The sequence below is a fragment of the Pecten maximus genome, chromosome 15 (assembly GCF_902652985.1).
Source record: "Pecten maximus chromosome 15, xPecMax1.1, whole genome shotgun sequence".
Classification (NCBI taxonomy): Eukaryota; Metazoa; Mollusca; class Bivalvia; order Pectinida; family Pectinidae; genus Pecten; species Pecten maximus.
In genome coordinates, this window is record NC_047029.1 from 18,681,098 (window position 1) to 18,706,811 (window position 25,714).

A 25,714-nucleotide genomic window follows, 5' to 3' on the forward strand; every position below is an offset into this window, starting at 1 on the left:
ATTAATTAAATTTTTAAACAAACTGTTAAATTTCCTTCCTTGATATTCAAATGTCGAAACTAATTGAAAATATTAATTACAATAACAACTTCAAAAGTGACAATCAAAATTAACTAAAAAAACATATACCTTTTTAAGTATTGTTTGTTAAGCACATTGTCAAGAATCATTGTCTATCTTTCATATTGTTTATCTTTATTTGTTCTCCTTTAATCTCTCTCTGTCTCTGTATCATCAGAGATCTCTAATACACAACTCTCCCTGCTAACTTCCAACATCAATCTAACAAGGATTTTTTTTTGGTCAAATTCCTAGCCACAGTCAAACCACCACAGCATGCAGCGAATCAAAGATCAGTTACAACAGCAATTACTTACATAAGCTTCATTAAAAGATTTTTACACAAGATAATAAAATAAGATATTACTTTCTAACGGCAGTCTATGGACATAACTGCTACATTAATGTTTTCTCTTTCTGCATTCATCTCTCATTAGGAGCACATTGGTAAGATATTTTAATACTTCGGCGCTATAAAATCATTGAGATATATGTCACCCATGTCATCAGACCCAAGTTTCCAAATGTCACGATTCCTATAACAATGGTGATTTTCTGAAATAGAACCTTCATATCTTTATTGTTTCATCAAAATACCATTACCTTGATTTTATATCTATCAAAGTTCTAAAGCATACCAACAAGCTTCAGCGATGTTTTAAAATTTCTATTGAGGTTCTCTAAGCTTTTTTTCCAATTTCCCAAAAGAAACATTAAAAATACAGGTTCAAGGGAGACAACTTGTTTAGGTTTTAACTTAACATCATAGGAAAAAATACCATGTCTGATGCAACATAAAAAAATTAGCTGTCATACCAGTGTATAACTGGGAATGCAACATAAAAAAATATAACAACCATTCTTTACGATCAGAACTACCACATGTCTGTACCACCTGTCTGTACCATCTGTCTGTATCATCTGTCTGTACCACCTGTCTGTACCATCTGTCTATACCATATGTCTGTACCACCTGTCTGTACCATCTGTCTGTACCACCTGTCGGTACCAACTGTCTGTACCACCTGTCTGTACCACCTGTCTGTACCAACTGTCTGTATCATCTGTCTGTACCAACTGTCTGTACCACCTGTCTGTACCACCTGTCTGTACCATCTGTCTGTATCATCTGTCTGTACCACCTGTCTGTACCAACTGTCTGTATCATCTGTCTGTACCACCTGTCTGTACCAACTGTCTATAACTATCACCTGTCTGTACCATCTGTCTATACCATATGTCTGTACCACCTGTCTGTACCATCTGTCTATACCATATGTCTGTATCACCTGTCTGTACCATCTGTCTGTACCACATGTCTGTACCACCTGTCTGTACCACCTGTCTGTACCATCTGTCTATACCATCTGTCTGTACCAACTGTCTGTACCACCTGTCTGTACCACATGTCTGTACCATCTGTCTATACCATCTGTCTGTACCAACTGTCTGTATCATCTGTCTGTACCACATGTTTGTACCACATGTCTGTACCACCTGTCTGTACCACCTTTCTGTATCATCTGTCTGTACCACCTGTCTGTACCACCTGTCTGTACCATCTGTCTATACCATCTGTCTGTACCAACTGTCTGTATCACCTGTCTGTACCAACTGTCTGTACCACCTGTCTGTACCACCTGTCTGTACCATCTGTCTATACCATCTGTCTGTACCAACTGTCTGTATCACCTGTCTGTACCACCTGTCTGTACCACTTGTTTGTACCACATGTCTGTACCACCTGTCTGTACCACCTGTCTGTATCATCTGTCTGTACCACCTGTCTGTACCACCTGTCTGTACCACCTGTCTGTACCACCTGTCTGTACCACCTGTCTGTACCACCTGTCTGTATCATCTGTCTGTACCACCTGTCTGTACCATCTGTCTGTACCATCTGTCTATACCATCTGTCTGTACCACCTGTCTGTACCAACTGTCTGTATCATCTGTCTGTACCACTTGTTTGTACCACATGTCTGTACCACCTGTCTGTACCACCTGTCTATACCAACTGTCTGTACCATCTGTCTGTACCAACTGTCTGTACCACCTGTCTGTACCCTCTGTCTATACCATCTGTCTGTACCACCTGTCTGTACCACCTGTCTGTACCAACTGTCTGTATCATCTGTCTGTACCACCTGTCTGTACCATCTGTCTGTACCAACTGTCTGTATCATCTGTCTGTACCACCTGTCTGTACCACATGTCTGTACCACCTGTCTGTATCATCTGTCTGTACCACATGTCTGTACCACCTGTCTGTACCATCTGTCTGTACCATCTATCTATATCTACCATCTGTCTGTACCACCTGTCTGTACCACCTGTCTGTACCACCTGTTTGTACCACATGTCTGTACAACCTGTCTGTACCACCTGTCTATAACTACCACATGTCTGTACCATCTATCTATAACTACCACCTGTCTGTACCACCTGTCTGTACCATCTGTCTGTACCATCTATCTATAACTACCACCTGTCAGTACCATCTGTCTGTACCACATGTCTGTACCACCTGTCTGTACCACCTGTCTGTACCATCTGTCTGTACCACCTATCTGTACCATCTGTCTGTACCATCTGTCTGTACCACCTGTCTGTACCATCTGTCTATACCATCTGTCTGTACCACCTGTCTATACCAACTGTCTGTACCATCTGTCTGTACCAACTGTCTGTACCACCTGTCTGTACCATCTGTCTATACCAACTGTTTGTACCACATGTCTGTACCACCTGTCTGTACCATCTGTTTGTACCACCTGTCTGTACCAACTGTCTGTACCATCTGTTTGTACCACATGTCTGTACCACCTGTCTGTACCACCTGTCTGTACCACCTGTCTGTACCACCTGTCTGTACCATCTGTTTGTACCACATGTCTGTACCACCTGTCTGTACCACCTGTCTGTACCATCTGTCTGTACCACCTGTCTGTACCACCTGTCTGTACCACCTGTCTGTACCACATGTCTGTACCACCTGTTTGTACCACATGTCTGTACCACCTGTCTGTATCATCTGTCTGTACCACCTGTCTGTACCATATATCTATAACTACCACCTGTCTGTACCACCTGTCTGTACCACCTGTCTGTACCACCTGTCTGTACCACATGTCTGTACCACATGTCTGTACCACCTGTCTGTACCACCTTTCTGTACCACTTGTTTGTACCACATGTCTGTACCACCTGTCTGTACCACCTGTCTGTACCATCTGTCTGTAGCACCTGTCTGTACCATCTGTCTATACCATCTGTCTGTACCAACTGTCTGTATCACCTGTCTGTACCACCTGTCTGTACCACCTGTCTGTACCATCTGTTTGTACCACATGTCTGTACCACCTGTCTGTACCACCTGTCTGTACCACCTGTTTGTACCACATGTCTGTACCACCTGTCTGTACCACCTGTCTGTACCAACTGTCTGTATCACCTGTCTGTACCACCTGTCTGTACCACCTTTCTGTACCACTTGTTTGTACCACATGTCTGTACCACCTGTCTGTACCACCTGTCTGTACCATCTGTCTGTAGCACCTGTCTGTACCATCTGTCTATACCATCTGTCTGTACCAACTGTCTGTATCCCCTGTCTGTACCACCTGTCTGTACCACCTGTCTGTACCATCTGTTTGTACCACATGTCTGTACCACCTGTCTGTACCACCTGTCTGTACCACCTGTTTGTACCACATGTCTGTACCACCTGTCTGTACCACCTGTCTGTACCAACTGTCTGTATCACCTGTCTGTACCACCTGTCTGTACCATATATCTATAACTACCACCTGTCTGTACCGTCTGTCTATAACTACCACCTGTCTGTACCACCTTTAACTATCACATGCCCATATCTACCATCTATCCATATCTTCCAAGTGGTATGTATGGGCAGATTGTAATATGGACAGCCCATATTACAATCTGCCCATACCTACCATCTGTCCATACCTACCGCCTGTCCATATCTACCATATGTCTATACCTACCACCTATCCAACTACCATCTATGTATACATGACACCTGTTCATATCTACCACCATTCCATACTTGCGACCTGTTCATATCTACCACCTGTCCATGTATCTACCATCTGTCCATACCTACCGCCTGTCCATATCACCATCTGTCCATACCTACCATCTGTCCATACCTACCACCTGTCCATATCTACCATTTGTCCATATCTACCATCTGTCCATACCTATATAGCTACCACCTATCTAACTACCATCTGTCTATACCTACCACTTATCTAACTACCTTTTGTCTATACCTACCACCTATCTAACTACCATCTGTGTTTACATGACACCTGTCAATATCTTCCACCTATCCATATCTACCATCTGGTTATACATACCACCTGTCCATAATACACAAAATACATCTATACTTTCCTTATATTTTACCCCTCAAAACCAAACTTTCTGAAGCATTTTCTCACATGTTACATTACAATATCAAAACTACCTAGCTAAGCAGACAGTGTCCAAATAAATTTGTACTCTTATCATTTAACAAGTTTTAAGCATTTTACAACCTCCTGTAGTATATCAATACATACATTTTACAACCTCCTGTAGTATATCAATACATACATTCCTTCATCAAATCTTCATGCTGAGATCAATGCAAAGCACAGATACAACTTCATTAACTTCAAAGATTATATACCGTAATGTTGTAACAATACCCAAACATTTCAATAAAAAATGATTGAATTAACAGAAAATTGTTGATAACATAACCTAATATTTTGGTAAGGAGTGTAGTTAAATTGTGTCTTCAATACGGAGATGTGATATACAACCTAGTTAAATTGTGTCTTCAATACGGAGATGTGATATGTAACCTAGTTAAATTGTGTCTTCAATACGGAGATGTGATATACAACCTAGTTAAATTGTGTCTTCAATACGGAGATGTGATATGCAACCTAGTTAAATTGTGTCTTCAATACAGAGATGTGATATGCAACCTAGTTAAATTGTGTCTTCAATACGGAGATGTGATATGCAACCTAGTTAAATTGTGTCTTCAATACGGAGATGTGATATGCAACCTAGTTAAATTGTGTCTTCAATACGGAGATGTGATATGCAACCTAGTTAAATTGTGTCTTCAATACGGAGATGTGATATGCAACCTAGTTAAATTGTGTCTTCAATACGGAGATGTGATATGCAACCTAGCTAAATTGTGTCTTCAATACGGAGATGTGATATGCAACCTAGCTAAATTGTGTCTTCAATACGGAGATGTGATATGTAACCTAGTTAAATTGTGTCTTCAAAACGGAGATGTGATATGTAACCTAGTTAAATTGTGTCTTCAATACGGAGATGTGATATGTAACCTAGTTAAATTGTGTCTTCAATACGGAGATGTGATATGTAACCTAGTTAAATTGTGTCTTCAATACGGGGATGTGATATGTAACCTAGTTAAATTGTGTCTTCAATACGGAGATGTGATATACAACCTCAATGACATCAATGCCTCCAGACACAATCATTTTGAGTTTGTGTTTTTGGTTGACAAAAATATAAGCCCTTAATATTTCAGTCAAGGAAAACCAAACTGATATACAAGTCCTTTTATATCTAACTCAGTGTATTACCAGTACCTAAACTCACAGGTCCTGTCCTTTTATATCTAACTCAGTGTATTACCAGTACCTAAACTCACAGGTCCTGTCCTTTTATATCTAACTCAGTGTATTACCAGTACCTAAACTCACAGGTCCTGTCCTTTTATATCAGTGTATTACCAGTACCTAAACTCACAGGTCCTGTCCTTTTATATCAGTGTATTACCAGTACCTAAACTCACTGGTCCTGTCCTTTTATATCTAACTCAGTGTATTACCAGTACCTAAACTCACAGGTCCTGTCCTTTTATATCTAACTCAGTGTATTACCAGTACCTAAACTCACAGGTCCTGTCCTTTTATATCGGTGTATTACCAGTACCTAAACTGACTGGTCCTGTCCTTTTATATCTAACTCAGTGTATTACCAGAACCTAAACTCACACAGGTCCTGACCTTTTATATCGGTGTATTACCAGTACCTAAACTCACAGGTCTTGTCCTTTTATATCTAACTCAGTGTATTACCAGTACCTAAACTCACAGGTCCTGTCCTTTTATATCTAACTCAGTGTATTACCAGTACCTAAACTCACAGGTCCTGTCCTTTTATATCAGTGTATTACCAGTACCTAAACTCACAGGTCCTGTCCTTTTATATCAGTGTATTACCAGTACCTAAACTCACAGGTCCTACCCTTTTATATCTAACTCAGTGTATTACCAGTACCTACACTCACAGGTCCTGTCCTTTTATATCTAACTCAGTGTATTACCAGTACCTACACTCACAGGTCCTGTCCTTTTATATCTAACTCAGTGTATTACCAGTACCTACACTCACAGGTCCTACCCTTTTATATCGGTGTATTACCAGTACCTAAACTCACAGGTCCTGTCCTTTTACATCTAACTCAGTGTATTACCAGTACCTAAACTCACAGGTCCTGTCCTTTTATATCTAACTCAGTGTATTACCAGTACCTAAACTCACACAGGTCCTGTCCTTTTATATCTAACTCAGTGTATTACCAGTACCTAAACTCACACAGGTCCTGTCCTTTTATATCTAACTCAGTGTATTACCAGTACCTACACTCACAGGTCCTGTCCTTTTATATCTAACTCAGTGTATTACTAGTACCTACACTCACAGGTCCTGACCTTTTATATCAGTGTATTACCAGTACCTAAACTCACAGGTCCTGTCCTTTTATATCTAACTCAGTGTATTACCAGTACCTAAACTCACAGGTCCTGTCCTTTTATATCAGTGTATTACCAGTACCTAAACTCACAGGTCCTGTCCTTTTATATCTAACTCAGTGTATTACCAGTACCTACACTCACAGGTCCTGTCCTTTTATATCTAACTCAGTGTATTATCAGTACCTAAACTCACAGGTCCTGACCTTTTATATCTAACTCAGTGTATTATCAGTACCTAAACTCACAGGTCCTGACCTTTTATATCTAACTCAGTGTATTACCAGTACCTAAACTCACAGGTCCTGTCCTTTTATATCTAACTCAGTGTATTACCAGTACCTAAACTCACAGGTCCTACCCTTTTATATCGGTGTATTACCAGTACCTTAACTCACAGGTCCTGTCCTTTTATATCTAACTCAGTGTATTACCAGTACCTAAACTCACACAGGTCCTGTCCTTTTATATCTAACTCAGTGTATTACCAGTACCTAAACTCACAGGTCCTGTCCTTTTATATCTAACTCAGTGTATTACCAGTACCTACACTCACAGGTCCTACCCTTTTATATCTAACTCAGTGTATTACCAGTACCTAAACTCACACAGGTCCTGTCCTTTTATATCTAACTCAGTGTATTACCAGTACCTACACTCACAGGTCCCGTCCTTTTATATCTAACTCAGTGTATTACCAGTACCTACACTCACAGGTCCTGTCCTTTTATATCTAACTCAGTGTATTACCAGTACCTAAACTCACAGGTCCTGTCCTTTTATATCTAACTCAGTGTATTACCAGTACCTAAACTCACAGGTCCTGTCCTTTTATATCTAACTCAGTGTATTACCAGTACCTAAACTCACAGGTCCTGTCCTTTTATATCTAACTCAGTGTATTACCAGTACCTACACTCACAGGTCCTACCCTTTTATATCGATGTATTACCAGTACCTACACTCACAGGTCCTACCCTTTTATATCGGTGTATTACCAGTACCTAAACTCACAGGTCCTGTCCTTTTACATCTAACTCGGTGTATTACCAGTACCTAAACTCACAGGTCCTGTCCTTTTATATCTAACTCAGTGTATTACCAGTACCTAAACTCACAGGTCCTGTCCTTTTATATCTAACTCAGTGTATTACCAGTACCTAAACTCACAGGTCCTGTCCTTTTATATCTAACTCAGTGTATTACCAGTACCTAAACTCACAGGTCCTGTCCTTTTATATCAGTGTATTACCAGTACCTAAACTCACAGGTCCTGACCTTTTATATCAGTGTATTACCAGTACCTACACTCACAGGTCCTGTCCTTTTATATCTAACTCAGTGTATTACCAGTACCTAAACTCACAGGTCCTGTCCTTTTATATCTAACTCAGTGTATTACCAGTACCTAAACTCACAGGTCCTGTCCTTTTATATCTAACTCGGTGTATTACCAGTACCTAAACTCACAGGTCCTGTCCTTTTATATCTAACTCAGTGTATTACCAGTACCTAAACTCACAGGCCCTGTCCTTTTATATCTAACTCAGTGTATTACCAGTACCTAAACTCACAGGTCCTACCCTTTTATATCTAACTCAGTGTATTACCAGTACCTAACCTCACACAGGTCCTGTCCTTTTATATCTAACTCAGTGTATTACCAGTACCTACACTCACAGGTCCTACCCTTTTATATCTAACATGATATATTACCAGTACCTAAACTCACAGGTCCTACCCTTTTATATCTAACTCAGTGTATTACCAGTACCTAACCTCACACAGGTCCTACCCTTTTATATCTAACTCGGTGTATTACCAGTACCTAAACTCACAGGTCCTGTCCTTTTATATCTAACTCAGTGTATTACCAGTACCTACACTCACAGGTCCTGTCCTTTTATATCTAACTCAGTGTATTACTAGTACCTACACTCACAGGTCCTGACCTTTTATATCAGTGTATTACCAGTACCTACACTCACAGGTCCTGTCCTTTTATATCTAACTCAGTGTATTACCAGTACCTAAACTCACAGGTCCTGTCCTTTTATATCTAACTCAGTGTATTACCAGTACCTAAACTCACAGGTCCTACCCTTTTATATCTAACTCAGTGTATTACCAGTACCTAAACTCACAGGTCCTGTCCTTTTATATCTAACTCAGTGTATTACCAGTACCTAAACTCACAGGTCCTGTCCTTTTATATCTAACTCAGTGTATTACCAGTACCTAAACTCACAGGTCCTACCCTTTTATATCTAACTCAGTGTATTACCAGTACCTAAACTCACAGGTCCTGTCCTTTTATATCTAACTCAGTGTATTACCAGTACCTAAACTCACAGGTCCTGTCCTTTTATATCTAACTCGGTGTATTACCAGTACCTACACTCACAGGTCCTGTCCTTTTATATCTAACTCGGTGTATTACCAGTACCTTAACTTATTTCATACACAATATAATACCCAGCATGCTTGATTCCTAGAATATTATGCACGATGTGTCGTTATCTTTACAGTGATGGCTTCCTACATGTACTGTGCAGATACACTCAGTTTTTCCCTATCTAGGACGAGATTCTTGTCCAAGATCACAAACTCATTATCTTAATCTTTTCCCAGCGGTGGGAGGAGGAATGACAAATCCAACTGTTATCTAATTCCTTCTCGTTCAATTCACCTGATAAAACTCATATTTTTGCTGTTATGTCTAACACTCCACAGGGTATTTGACCTTGTTGAACTTGCTATAAAAAGTGTAGGAAGAGTGATGTAATTGGTTTGAATCAGGAAATCCTGCCAATTCTGAGTCTAATGTTTGGCTCCAAAAGATGAAAATTAAAATAAAAAGTCTCAAAACACTTTATGCTTCATATGGAAATTCCGGAATAAAGAAGGTTAACATCCTTTAGTGAATTATTATAAGAAAGACATTTTGACTAAAAGTATAGAGATATCTAACAGAGAAGGGGAGTGTTTCCTGCACCCCATGTGGTAACAGTGTTGTGATGTGTCCTGTCAAACCCAGAGAATAAATTGTTTCACCAATAGTATCATAAGTTGAGAAACTCTCACAAATACTGAAGCATCTTACAAGTTAACGAGGTCATCAATAATAACAGTAATTCTTGACAAGCAGTATTTGTGTTGGGGAAATATATTGTGACCGTCTTTTTATGTTTTGTTTTTTTGTTGATTATAAATTTTTGCTTTTTTTTTTATTTTTGCAGACTTTTGCTACTTGCAACTCTGCTGGAAATGAAGTGGCATCAAACAATTACATCATTCTCACTATGCTGCTCATTATCTTAACATACAAGAAACATAAAGCCATGTGTATCTAAAATCAGTATAGAATGTGGTATACAGCTGATCCGCACCACATTATAAAAAAAAAACTTATAAAAGTACAAAGGTCAAACATCCAGCTGTATTATCACAGCCTATATTATGATACCTTCATTGGTTCCTGTCAACCATCCCAGAATACCACAGGGATATATAGCTAGATAATCAGTTTCCCAAAATATCTTGTGTATATGCTACCTGAATTGTGGTTAATCGACATTATAACCATTTGCCAGGAATCAGGGTCTTCTGTGCGTTTTGAAATATTTTGCAGATGAAACATGTCAATTCTGCTCAGCTGCAATTAGTATGTACTGATAGGGATGCTGCTGGAGTTGTTAGGCTATTTATAATCTGATATAAATATGTCAAGTCGACAATATTTGACAGGAGAATATGCCTGCCAGTCGACTTTCTTGCAAGACCACATGCAGGTCTTGTGAGGGGGAATGTACTTTTATTTTGTATTTTTAATTATGTAATTTAACTTCTGAGGGCAATGTGACTTGTGTGTGAATATCATAACCAGATTGCTTAAAATAACAATAAGATTATGATTTTGTTTCCAAAAATAAAACCAACTTGGAAATACTGAAATCTAAAGAATAAATCAATCAATTAAACTGAAAACAAGAATCAATACAAATGACATAACTTCTGACACTGTGTAATCTTGTCTGTGACCTTAAAGGTCATCATAACCGGTAGAGTACTTCACCAAGCCAAATGCTGCTGCACAGCAGAAAGGTATTTATATCTTCAATGGAACATTTTAAATGATTTTAAGCTAATTAACAAAGAAATTTAACAAATCATTTCTATTTACATGTAGCTTTCAACTAACACTTAGTGGCCTTTATCAGCCCTAACTGTGGTCAGTCAGCTAATACCAAGTTATTAAGCACAGCCCTAACTGTGGTCAGTCAGCTAATACCAAGTTATTAAGCACAGCCCTAACTGTGGTCAGTCAGCTAATACCAAGTTATTCAAGCAAACTAAGTTAAATAGACCCTTGTACCTTAGGAGATAGTTCAAGGTCATAAATTGGACAAATATGGTAGCATTTCAAAACAGAATGCTATTGTAAGGTCTATCTCAATAACAATATCTGGTTTCTGAGTTGGTAATATAACAGCTGTAAGTTCGGTTCTCAACACATTCCATGGCTACTCTCCAGAAGAATCTTTCAAAATTGAACTTTATTGAGTACCAGGGTATGTTACGAAATGTAATCATGAAATTTGAATAAGTTCTCATTATTTTGTGACAAATAATTTATATAATTATATCATCAAACTTAAGAACCAAATTACGATCCAAGCACTAATCAACTTTTTAAAATTTAAAATTACATCAGTTATAGCAGGCTGAAATGATCCAATTTCATGGACTTCAATTTTTAGAACCAATCTTTTCAAACCACTTATTCAACACATAAAATTTACATTAATATTTCCTGTTTTAAATGATTTATTAAATTCTAAAGATAAATTGAAATTAATACAGGATTTTCTCACACTGAAAACCACTTAGCTGGCATAAGAATTATCATAAAACAAAATTTTTATTGTGCTTGTACCAAGATTATTTAATCTATTTTGCACCTGTGCGACTCAACAAAATCATATTTTGAAATTTATAATTAGAACTGGGATAATGTTGCCAGAATATTCTATGCTAATCTAGCGATTTTTCGTACCAGGACTCTGCGGATTTCCTTCGGACGTCTGCACCACATCTCCCATTACTACATCAATAAAGACGTATATAACATCAGAAGCGTATTTATTGGAAATCTTTTCTACAAAACCAGCAGGACCAACAATATAACAGTTTTCTCCTGATCTCATTAAAACCAACTAATGCATCAAATTTTTAAAAAGTTTCAACAAAAACAGTAGGACACAGAACTACTTCTTAGATCTTTCATTAAAAACACAAAAAAGTATTAAATGCTAAAAACTGGTGGGTTTTCACAAGAGAACAGCTGGGTTCAGTATATATCTGCTTCCTGTAGACTTGAGAAGAGAAACAACACTCCAGAAATAACAAGGTGGAGAAATTTTGGCGCAACTCATATCATGCAACCTGCACAACTGTGTATGGAATCTAAATCACTTAAAAACTCACTGCACCTCTTTGATGATGGCAAACATGACTGGCTGCCTTGATAGTAATGCAGGTAGCTGGAGTTGCTGTGGCATAGACTGGGCAGGGAGTCGGGCTGGCCAGGGGAGGGGGTTAGTAAATTCAGGAGAGAAAGGATTAGGTAGGAATGGAGGAACATATGATAAAGAAGATATAGACTGAAAGAAAAAAAATAGGATAAACATTGAGAAAAGAGAGGAAAGAATCAAGGAGCCTCTGTTCTTTATGCAATCCTCGTTAAAGAATATGCAATCCGCTTAAAACAATATGCGATCCTCGTTAAAGAATATGCGATCCTCATTAAAGAATAAGCGATCCTTGTTAATGAATATTCAATCCTCGTTAAAGAATATGCAATCTGCTTTAAAGAATATGTGATCCTCATTAAAGAATAAGCGATCCTCGTTAAAGAATATGCGATCCTTGTTGAAGAATATGCAATCCTTGTTAAAGAATATGTGATCCTCGTTAAAGAATATGCGATCCTTGTTAAAGAATATATGATCCTCGTTAAAGAATATGCGATCCTCGTTAAAGAATATGCGATCCTCGTTAAAGAATATGCGATCCTTGTTAAAGAATAAGCGATCCTTATTAAAGAATATACAATCCTCTTTACAAACTGTGATTCTTGTACCTAAATATAAGCAACATATGTCAAGAATTTGGAATCCTTGTCAAATTTTGAAGTCTACACTTAACAAACTGTATTTGTTATTTGTGTAAACAAAAAATTGATGACATCGTTAAACATTTATTAATAGACTGTCGTATATAATTTGAGGAAAGAGACAGACTTCGTACTTCAATTGTGAATGTACCTTCGGTTATTCAGAGTGTCAGTATTTTGAATGATGAAAAAATGTCCTTCTTGGAGGACATAATGGTACATTTGATATCAGTCCTGACCATTTGAAACTGTTGATAATTTCAGTGTTGACCATTAGAAACTGTCGATGATTTCAATCCTGACCATTGGAAGCTGTTGATGATTTCAATCCTGACCATTAGAAACTGTTGATGATTTCAATCCTGACCATTAGAAACTGTTGATGATTTCAGTCCTGACCATAAGAAACTGTTGATGATTTCAGTCCTGACCATAAGAAACTGTCGATGATAGAGTCAACAAAGACATTTTTTCTAATGAAACCAGCCCTTGTGTATTACTTGTCGTGTCTGTAGTGATTCATCACAAGATGGCCGAACTACGTTCAGTGATAATATGGTCACATGGCTGCAGTTAATTTCAGTTAATGTATTAAGCTAGATACTAATTCAATACATACATTAAATCAAAGTAATATCTATTTTATCGATGTGCTTACGTTCTCATTTCATGACTTCAATATTTGTTGAATTGATCTTGACATGTTGGAGGTAATAAAGATATTTAATACAATTCAATTCAACATAGTTGGTAAGATTTAGTCCAAGGTCCACAAGCATGCTTGTAATTTTGTGAAGGTACAGAACATATCAGCTTTCATAGTAAATTACCAAAATAATTAATACATGATAAGACAATTCATATACACAGTATTTCAGTCTTGTAAAAATTTTGATTAGCAGCTGGGATCGGTATATTTTGCAGTCTCGGTCACTTGGCCCAATTAGTGACCTTCGTTACTGTATTTTAAGCTGTGTAAATTTCCAACTTCATTGATGATACAGAACAAAATTTCACACAGGAATTTTATGATACATCTTATACATCTCTGTAACTACATACCAATATACTTTATATCTTAATCATCTCAAAACAAAAACTCTTTTTTAATGTTCTAACAGATGTGGATGTCTAGCTGCTGTGTTAATAGCCGATGTTTCATGTTGGAAATTATAGTTAAGATTGGGTAATTCTTATCCATAATTCATACAGCGTGACTCGCACTAATTTGTTTCACATTTGCTTAACAAGCTATGGTCACTTTAGGACTATAGTTACGTTAGTCATACCTCAACTCAATAGATCATTTAGATAGTAAGAAATAGATCATATAGTATTTAATAATGTAGAAGGGAGCTAATGATACATCATAAAATTGTCCGTTTTTCTCGCAGATATTATGGTCCTCTCCCTTGACTTACGAAAAATAACAGACTTTGCCAACAGAGGCTTGAATTCCAAACTTCCATTTTACGAAATGACTGTGTTAACCCTATTTAACTGACAAATATATTCTGCATTATTAGTAACATTACCATCATGCATATGTTACATGAACTAGCTAAACAAAACATGGATAATCACAAAGAGACTTTGTAACATGTCTGTAAGGTATGGGTGTCTTTAACGAGTGATTAACTGTGACATCACGTCCCGCAGCCACTAGAATGTGGCTGTTCTTATTACCTCCCCAAAAATAGACGATACATCAATCAAATTGTATTTACCCCTGATACAGCTGTCAGAAATCATTTACCCAACATTTTCAGCATGTTATCATACATAAATACACATCCAACAGGCACCCACAGCCATATCTTGTCTGATGTCCTAGATATTCCTGAACTAATTTTTATACAGCGATATATATTCACTCAAAATGTATCATACAGTTCATCCTAAGGAGGTATGATTCACTCACTGAAAGAAAAGATTTAACAATGCATTTGAGAACAAACAAGAAATTGATGATGCATTTGAAAAGTATACACATGATGATAATGTATGTGAACAGGGTCATACTTTTGAATAAACTTTGTAGCCCTTCACCTCAGTACATTGAAGGCCCAATATCAGGTCTCTTGGCCTAAATGGTTATAATGAAAAGAAATTGTTTAAAGATTTAAGCCTATTTGACCCCTGTGCTCTTGAATGTAGGTGAAGGTCATTTTTTTAAACAAACTTGGTAGCCCTTCACCCAAGCATGCTGCAGGTCCATTATATGGTCTCATGGTCTCTAATGCATGGTTATAAGCAATATAAGCTCACTTTCCCTTTGGGCAGGTAAGCTAAAAATATACATGTAGTGTACAGGAATTGATGACATGTATGATTGAAAGGATCACAAAAAAGGATGACAGGTTTGATTTGGAATGTACACAAAAACAAAGAAGAACTTTCAAATGATTGAAAAGGTTCATAGCAACTAAAGCAATTTGAATAATCTTTAAATTGAAATTCTTTTTTAATTTGTTATTTTTCATCAGTTAGGATTTGGAATAAAACCAGTTTGTCTTTTAAAAAACACATTTTCTTGCATCTGACTAATGAGAAATCTGACAGTTTTAAAAGAAATAGTGTTATTTTCTAAAAAAAAAAAAATGAACACTATATTAAGACATTTGATCTAAAAGTGGCAATTTGATGAGTTGCTTTTGATGAACAGTATAGATCATGTCATTGAAATGGCTCGCAGGGAGGTTGAAGACATCACAATTTAATTACGGTCCTACAACATACTGACATCTAATATCAATCATTCTCAGAAAAGGACAGCAACTCTAGTCACAGAGGGAATATTTCATTTCGATTTCCAGAAATAAATCTTATTTGGTTGTGCCAAAAATAGCAATTGTCAATATTAATTTAGCTCCTCGCTGCCAAGCATTGGTTTCTCAGCACACTCTGATCTACTAATGGCTTCTCCAGTTTGCTTCTGTCGCTATTTCTGTATGTTTGTGAATATCTATGGGGTGTATTCTTTGTCAAATCTTCAGCGTCATGGCCTAATTTGCACCCAAAAACGGAAATATCAATTTGTATCTCAAAATGTTGACAAATATCATCTTTGTCACTGATTAGGTTAACGTTATGTCTTTTATCTTATTTTAGAAATAGGTTTATATCCACCTTTTTAATCATTTCAGAAATGATTTGACAAGAACTATATTAAGAAATTATTAATGAAATCAATCCTTTTTAATTATTTCACAAATGATTTGACAAGAACTATATTAAGAAATTATTAATGAAATCAATCTGATCCAATTTGAATTGTGTCTTCCAATGACTTGTCAGCAGAAATATGTTTAATTACCTTATCATTGATAAAGTTACTTCCTTCAAATTATACAAATATAGGTTCTCCAGCAGGTGATGGATGTCTAGCATGTTTATCTAACTCGAGTTAGTTAATTTCTTTAGAAGAGATACAAGCTTAGCGAGTGTCTTTTCTAAATTTGAAAATTAACTAACTATCATTAGTTTATTTAAGCATGTGTCTTTTCTAAAGAAAATTAACTAAAGGCCGTCACTCATTGGGTAACATATGCTTATCCCACAACTTTTCCCCTACAAAAGTACCAAGTCCAAATTCTCCCAATGAAGCAATTTCATTCTATGAGCTGAATCACATGAGACAACTTATAGTTTGAAATGAAGAAAATTGTTTTACAGATGAACATCTAATGTCTAATGTAATATATTTGTATATTATAATGTTATGAAATTAAATTCTAGCAGGTCAATCATTGTATATGAGTTTGTGTGTTTTATTAGTAGAACACTTGTTTAAATGACATGATGCATACATTTCAAAGACGACACCAAAAAGTCAATCACCACAACCGAGTACCAGACTTATCACAGTCAGGTTCAATTATGGGGCCTTTCCTGGACTTGGTAGTTATGCTATCATGGTTTATTGTGCTGCTAAAAGTTAACCCTGAGATTTAGGTAGGGTACGAGTAAAAGTAGATGGGTGTATCCAGGTAGGGGTTGGCTGTAGTTGAATAAGGAAGAAAGCCAGATTTTTTATCTCATAACTCCAAATATGTATTAGTCTTGCCACACTGTCCTGGGACCAAATTCTCACAGGAGGTAGGGAAATTTTAAGACAGCTGACATATGCTATGGTGTTACTCACAATAGCATAACTTTATCATTTTCTCTAGTGTAACTTCGACATAAATTGATAACGTCATCAATTTTGATGCACATTTAGATGATAACACGATGGAGAAGATTCATAACACTTCACAATTTGTTACTTTTACGTAGAGTATGTGAGAAAAATGATCAAACATGGCCCTGTACTGTCAAAAGGGATATCTCAACCCAAGTGTAAGAGTTTGGCTGGCCAGCACAAGGTTTTTAGGATATCTCAACCCAAGTGTAAGAGTTTGGCTGGCCAGCACAAGGTTTTTAGGATATCTCAACCCAAGTGTAAGAGTTTGGCTGGCCAACACAAGGTTTTTAGGATATCTCAACCCAAGTGTAAGAGTTTGGCTGGCCAACACAAGATTTTTAGGATATCTCAACCCAAGCGTAAGAGTTTGGCTGGCCAGCAGAAGGTTTTTAGGATACCTCGACCCAAGCGTAAGAGTTTGGCTGGCCAACACAAGGTTTTTAGGATATCTCAACCCAAGCGTAAGAGTTTGGCTGGCCAGCACAAGGTTTTTAGGATACCTCAACCCAAGTGCAAGAGTTTGGCTGACCAACACAAGGTTTTTAGGATATCTCAACCCAAGTGTAAGAGTTTGGCTGGCCAGCACAAGGTTTTTAGGATATCTCAACCCAAGCATAAGAGTTTGGCTGGCCAGCACAAGGTTTTTAGGATACCTCAACCCAAGTGTAAGAGTTTATCCCTGTGCATGGAACGTTAACCGGTCCAAGTAAGATTCTATTAATATCTCCCCGTCCCCTCCAACATAACACAACACAGCAAAAATTGAAGAATTCAACATAAAATAAACAAGAGGCTCATGGGGCCTGTATCGCTCACCAGGTTGGATTAGACCAAATGTCAAAATAATGTCCATATTCAATTTTTTTTATTTGCAAATCTCTAACAATGCTATATATGGTTATAGTGTGGGAATCCGAACTGCTTTAAAGATTAATGAAGTCCAGACTCTCTAAGGTCTGCAAGACATCAAGAATTGTTTTTCGAACATGCATGCATTCATCACTTTATGACTAGTAGCGATTTAAAGGAATTACCTCTATTTCTCCTATTGCGCCCCACCCTATTGGCCCCTCGGGGGGTCAGTCACCATTTATGCAAAATCTGTTTGCCTTCTCCTAAGGATCTTTATGACCAAATTGGGTTCAAATCCATTCATAACTTTATGACTAGTAGCGATTCAAAGGAATAACCTCTATTTCCCCAATTGGGCCCCGCCCTTTTGGCCCCTCGGGGGTCAGAATCACCATTAATGCAAAATCAGTTCGCCTTCTCCTAAGGATCTTTATGACCAAATTGGGTTCAAATCCATTCTTAACTTTATGACTAGTAGCGATTTAAGGGAATTACCTCTATTTCCCCTATTGGGCCCCGCCCCTTTGGCCCCTCGGGGGTCAGAGTCACCATTACTGCAAAATCTGTTCCCCTTCTCCTAAGGATCTTTCTGACCAAATTGGGTTCAAATCCATTCATAACTTTATGACTAGTAGCGATTCAAAGGAATTGCCTCTATTTCCCCTATTGGGCCCCGCCCCTTTGGCCCCTCCGGGGTCAGAATCACCACTAATGCAAAATCTGTTCCCTTTCCCCCAAGGATCTTTCTGGCCAAATTGGGTTCAAATCCATTCTTAACTTTATGACTAGTAGCGATTCAAAGGAATTACCTCTATTTCCCCTATTGGGCCGCGCCCCTTTGGCCCCTCAGGGGTCAGAGTCACCATTTATGCAAAATCTGTTCCCCTTCACCCAAGGATCTTTCTGACCAAATTGGGTTCAAATCCATTCATAACTTTATGACTAGTAGCAATTCAAATGAATTACCTCTATTTCCCCTCTTTGGCCCCGCCCTTTTGGCCCCTCGGGGGTCAGAGCCACTATTTATGCAAATTCTGTTCCCCTTCCCCCAAGGATGTTTCTTACCAAATTGGGTTCAAATCCATTGGTAACTTTATGACAAGTAGCGATTTAAAGGAATTGCCTCTATTTCCCCTATTGGGCCCCGCCCTTTTGGCCCCTCGGGGGTCAGAGTCACCATTTATGCAAAATCTGTTCCCCTTCTGCCAAGGATGTTTCTGGCCAAATTTGGTCAAAATCCAATAAGAACTTTTGGACTAGTAGGGATTTGAAGCAAATGTTGACGGACGACGGATGGACGACAGACGACGGACGGACGGACGACAGACGACGGACGCTGCGCCATGACATAAGCTCACCGGACCTTCGGTCCAGGTGAGCTTAAAAGCTAGTTTCAAAGTGTCTTTCATATTTTAAATATAATTTTGCGAGTCAAGTCCAAAAAATTCATGCAAACAAAACTTCACTTACCAATAGGCTCCTGAAACCCTGAATCCACACTTCCCTTGTAGACAAGCTTCCGACCAACACCATCTGGACAAATAGTAAGATTGTAAACACATTCATTGTTGTTTAATTCGACTAACCAACTTACTCAACACTGAAGATTTCCAAGAACGGCAGCATTTTTAAGAAGACAATCAGACACTTATATGTGTCGTAAATCAGTAAAGTACTAGGCAAATGTCACAGGTTCTAATTGCTCTTTATATATCAGTTACAGATACTTCATCAGTGTGACATTAAACCTGATTCTACTGATATCAGGGAGACTGGATACTTTGGTCCCTAAAATAAACCATGACATCAGGGAGACTGAATACTTTGGTCCCTACAATAAACCCTGACATCAGGGAGACTGGATACTTTGGTCCCCACAATAAACTCTGACATCAGGGAGACTGGATACTTTGGTCCCTACAATAAACCCTGACATCAGAGAGACTGGATACTTTGGTCCCTACAATAAACCCTGACATCAGGGAGACTGGATACTTTGGTCCCCACAATAAACTCTGACATCAGGGAGACTGGATACTTTGGTCCCTACAATAAACCATGACATCAGGGAGACTGGATACTTTGGTCCCCACAATAAACCATGACATCAGGGAGACTGAATACTTTGGTCCCCACAATAAACCATGACATCAGGGAGACTGAATACTTTGGTCCCTACAATAAACCCTGACATCAGGGAGACTGGATACTTTGGTCCCCACAATAAACTCTGACATCAGGGAGACTGGATACTTTGGTCCCTACAATAAACCATGACATCAGGGAGACTGGATACTTTGGTCCCCACAATAAACCATGACATCAGGGAGACTGAATACTTTGGTCCCCACAATAAACCATGACATCAGGGAGACTGAATACTTTGGTCCCTACAATAAACCATGACATCAGGGAGACTGAATACTTTGGTCCCTACAATAAACCCCGACATCAGGGGGACTGGATACTTTGGTCCCTACAATAAACTCTGACATCAGGGAGACTGGATACTTTGGTCCCTACAATAAACCCTGACATCAGGGGGACTGGATACTTTGGTCCCCACAATAAACCCCGACATCAGGGAGACTGGATACTTTGTTCCCTTCAATAAACTCTGACATCAGGGAGACTGGATACTTTGGTTCCTACAATAAACCCTGACATCAGGGAGACTGGATACTTTGGTCCCTACAAATAACTCTGACATTAGGGAGACTCGATACTTTGGTTCCTTCTATAAACCATGACATCAGGGAGACTGGATACTTTGTTCCCTTCAATAAACTCTGACATCAGGGAGACTGGATACTTTGGTTCCTACTATAAACCCTGACAACAGGGAGACTGGATACTTTGGTTCCTACTATAAACCCCTGACATCAGGGAGACTGGATACTTTGGTCCCTATTTGTTATTCAAAAATTTGAAAATTATATACCTTGAAATAAAACCTAGAGATCATTTCAAGGTTCATTTCATAATGTCTACAAAAAATATAGAAAAAAATCTGCTTAAGCTTTCAGTAGAATTGCAAAATTTGACCCATTTAGACCCGTACAAACACAGTTTTCATAAAATGAACTTTTTATGAGGAGAAACAAATCAAAGCAGTTACCATATCTGTACACTGAACAAAGCCTAAAAAAGAAAAACCAAAATATCAACGTTGCTTCATAAAATCTCATATTTTCCTCAAATTTCCCCTGACACTTTCCTCGAGTTCTGAGTTCTAAAGTACAGTTTTGCCTTTAAAGGTTGCAGTTTGAAGAATTAATCTCTAAAGACACAACCACCTAGTGCAAGCCATAAAACCAAAGAGAAATAAAAGGTTCTGTTCTATTTCAAGTGTTATCACATTTCAGAAGTGTTATGTTTGGCGCTAAAACCCCCTGAGGATGGCTCAAGTTAATAACCGACTGTAAAAATGTTTCCTTTCTAAATGTCAGCTTTCAAGAAGAAGAGGACCCTGTGGACCTGTATCGTGCATTTAACTTTATTTGAAGAAAGAATTTTACCAATATGCCTACGCTGAACTTTAGAAATTTTTGAAATTAAATGAATCATCCAGTTTTTTTTCACATGTCTTTTCTTCGTAATCAAGTTTGCTTTAATTCTTTCTTCATTTTCAACTTGATCTTTTCCTCTGGGCAATGAAATATTCCTTTTCACATGCAACTCTAGTTGTAATCACTTTAAAACCTATGGAAGAATTGCTAAGATATGTATCCAGTAGTAGAATTACTAAGATATGTATCCAGTAGTAGAATTACTAAGATATGTATCCAGTAGTAGAATTACTAAGATATGTATCCAGTAGTAGAATTACTAAGATATGTATCCAGTAGTAGAATTACTAAGATATGTATCCAGTAGTAGAATTACTAAGATATGTATCCAGTAGTAGAATTACTAAGATATGTATCCAGTAGTAGAATTACTAAGATATGTATCCAGTAGTAGAATTACAAAGATATGTATCCAGTAGTAGAATTACTAAGATATGTATCCATTAGTAGAATTACTAAGATATGTATCCAGTAGTAGAATTACAAAGATATGTATCCAGTAGTAGAATTACTAAGATATGTATCCAATAGTATAATTACTAAGATATGTATCCAGTAGTAGAATTACTAAGATATGTATCCAGTAGTAGAACTAGAACTGTCACCAGGATGGCTGACTAATACCCCCGCAGTCTGCACGAGTCAATGGTGAATTGGAACTGTTAATTAGAGGCTAACTAAGATAACCCAGTAATATAGTGACCAGTTGCCATAGCAACCATAATTTGAAATTAAAAAGAAAGTGGCATGCACATCTACACATGGTCCTCTATATTTGTGTGAAGTTTCATTGAAATCAGCCCTTCGGTTTAGGAGTTGTCTGGACAAACTTAAAGTTATGGTTCTTATCAGAAAACCTGTTTATAGTGACCAGTTGTCATAGCAACCATAATTTAAAAAAAAAAAAAAAGTGGCATGCACATCTACACATGGTCCTCTATATTTGTGTGAAGTTTCATTGAAATTGGCCATTTAGTTTAGGAGGAGGTGTCTGGACAAACTTAAAGTTATGGTTCTTATCGGAAAACCTGTTTATAGTGACCAGTTGCCATAGCAACCATAATTTTGTGAAAAATAAAGTGGCATGAACATTTACACATGGTCCTTTATATTTGTGTGAAGTTTCATTGAAATCAGCCCTTCGGTTTAGGAGTTGTCCGGACAAACTTAAAGTTATGGTTCTTATCAGAAAACCTGTTTATAGTGACCAGTTGCCATAGCAACCATAATTTTTAAAAAAAAAAGAAAGTGGCATGCACATCTACACATGGTCCTCTATATTTGTGTGAAGTTTCATTGAAATCGGCCCTTCGGTTTAGGAGGAGTTGTCCGGACAAACTTAAAGTTATGGTTCTTATCAGAAAACCTGTTTATAGTGACCAGTTGCCATAGCAACCATAATTTTGAGAAAAATAAAGTGGCATGCATATCTACACATGATCATTAATATTTGTGTGAAGTTTCATCGGAATTGGCCAATCGGTTTAGGAGGAGTTGTCCAGACAAAATGCGTCTACAGACAGACGGACGGACGGACGGACGGACAGACGGACAGACAACCTGATTCCAATATCCCCCCCTAACTTTGTTGCGGGGGTATAATTACTCAGATATGTATCCAGTAGTAGAATTACTAAGGTATGTATTCAGTAATAGAATTACTAAGATATGTATTCAGTAGTAGAATTACTAAGATATGTATCCAGTAGTAGAATTACTAAGATATGTATCCAGTACTAGAATTACTAAGATATGTATCCAGAAGTAGAATTACTAAGATATGTATCCAGTAGTAGAATTACTAAGATATGTATCCAGAAGTAGAATTAATAAGATATGTATCCAGTAGTAGAATTACTAAGATATGTATCCAGTAGTAGAATTACTGAGATATGTATCCAGTAATAGAATTACTGAGATATGTATCCAGTAGTAGAATTACTGAGATATGTATCCAGTAGTAGAATTACTAAGAAGTAGTATAATTACTAAGATATGTATCCAGTAGTAGAATTACTAAGAAGTAGTAGAATTACTAAGATATGTATCCAGTAGTAGAATTACTAAGATATGTATCCAGAAGTAGAATTACTAAGATATGTATCCAGTAGTAGAATTACTAAGATATGTATCCAGTAGTAGAATTACTAAGATATGTATTCAGTAATAGAATTACTAAGATATGTATTCAGTAGTAGAATTACTAAGATATGTATTCAGTAGTAGAATTACTAAGATATGTGTCCAGTAATAGAATTACTGAGATATGTATCCAGTAGTAGAATTACTAAGATATGTATCCAGTAATAGAATTACTAAGATATGTATCCAGTAATAGAATTACTAAGATATGTATTCAGTAGTAGAATTACTAAGATATGTATCCAGCAATAGAATTACTAAGATATGTATCCAGTAATAGAATTACTAAGATATGTATTCAGTAGTAGAATTACTAAGATATGTTTCCAGTAATAGAATTACTAAGATATGTATTCAGTAGTAGAATTACTAAGATATGTTTCCAGTAATAGAATTACTAAGATATGTATCCAGCAATAGAATTACTAAGATATGTATCCAGTAATAGAATTACTAAGATATGTATTCAGTAGTAGAATTACTAATATATGTATCCAGCAATAGAATTACTAAGATATGTATTCAGTAATAGAATTACTAAGATATGTATCCAATAGTAGAATTACTAAGCTATGTATCCAGTAGTAGAATTACTAAGATATGTATCCAGTAATAGAATTACTAAGATATGTATTCAGTAGTAGAATTACTAAGATATGTATCCAATAGTAGAATTACTAAGATATGTATCCAATAGTAGAATTACTAAGCTATGTATCCAGTAGTAGAATTACTAAGATATGTATCCAGTAGTAGAATTACTAAGATATGTATCCAGTAGTAGAGTTACTAAGATATGTATCCAGTAGTAGAATTACTAAGATATGTATCCAGTAGTAGAATTACTAAGATATGTATCCAGTAGTAGAATTACTAAGATATGTATCCAGTAGTAGAATTACTAAGATATGTATCCAGTAGTAGAATTACTAAGATATGTATCCAGAAGTAGAATTACTAAGATATGTATCCAGTAGTAGAATTACTAAGATATGTATCCAGTAGTAGAATTACTAAGATATGTATCCAGTAGTAGAATTACTAAGATATGTATCCAGTAATAGAATTACTAAGATATGTATCCAGTAGTAGAATTACTAAGATATGTATCCAGTAGTAGAATTACTAAGATATGTATCCAGTAGTAGAATTACTAAGATATGTATCCAGTAGTAGAATTACTAAGATATGTATCCAGTAAGTAGAATTACTAAGATATGTATCCAGTAGTAGAATTACTAAGATATGTATCCAGTAGTAGAATTACTAAGATATGTATCCAGTAGTAGAATTACTAAGATATGTATGTAATAGTAGAATTACTAAGATATGTATCCAATAGTAGAATTAGTAAGCTATGTTTCCAGTAGTAGAATTACTAAGATATGTATCCAGTAGTAGAATTACTAAGATATGTATCCAGTACTAGAATTACTAAGATATGTATCCAGAAGTAGAATTACTAAGATATGTATCCAGTAGTAGAATTACTAAGATATGTATCCAGAAGTAGAATTAATAAGATATGTATCCAGTAGTAGAATTACTAAGATATGTATCCAGTAGTAGAATTACTGAGATATGTATCCAGTAATAGAATTACTGAGATATGTATCCAGTAGTAGAATTACTGAGATATGTATCCAGTAGTAGAATTACTAAGAAGTAGTATAATTACTAAGATATGTATCCAGTAGTAGAATTACTAAGATATGTATCCAGTAGTAGAATTACTAAGATATGTATCCAGAAGTAGAATTACTAAGATATGTATCCAGTAGTAGAATTACTAAGATATGTATCCAGTAGTAGAATTACTAAGATATGTATCCAGTAGTAGAATTACTAAGATGTGTATCCAGTAGTAGAATTACTAAGATATGTATCCAGTAGTAGAATCACTAAGATA

General features: G+C 36.9%; 1 protein-coding gene across 1 annotated transcript in view; it reads right to left on the bottom strand.

Moving 5' to 3' along the window:
* LOC117343096 (histone deacetylase 4-like) overlaps positions 1-25,714 on the bottom strand; it is a 204,498-nt gene that overhangs the window by 156,211 nt on the left and 22,573 nt on the right. Inside the window, exon 3 of the mRNA XM_033905396.1 lies at positions 19,565-19,627. Coding sequence (XP_033761287.1) covers positions 19,565-19,627 — 63 coding nt within the window. The remainder of the gene's footprint in view (positions 1-19,564; positions 19,628-25,714) is intronic.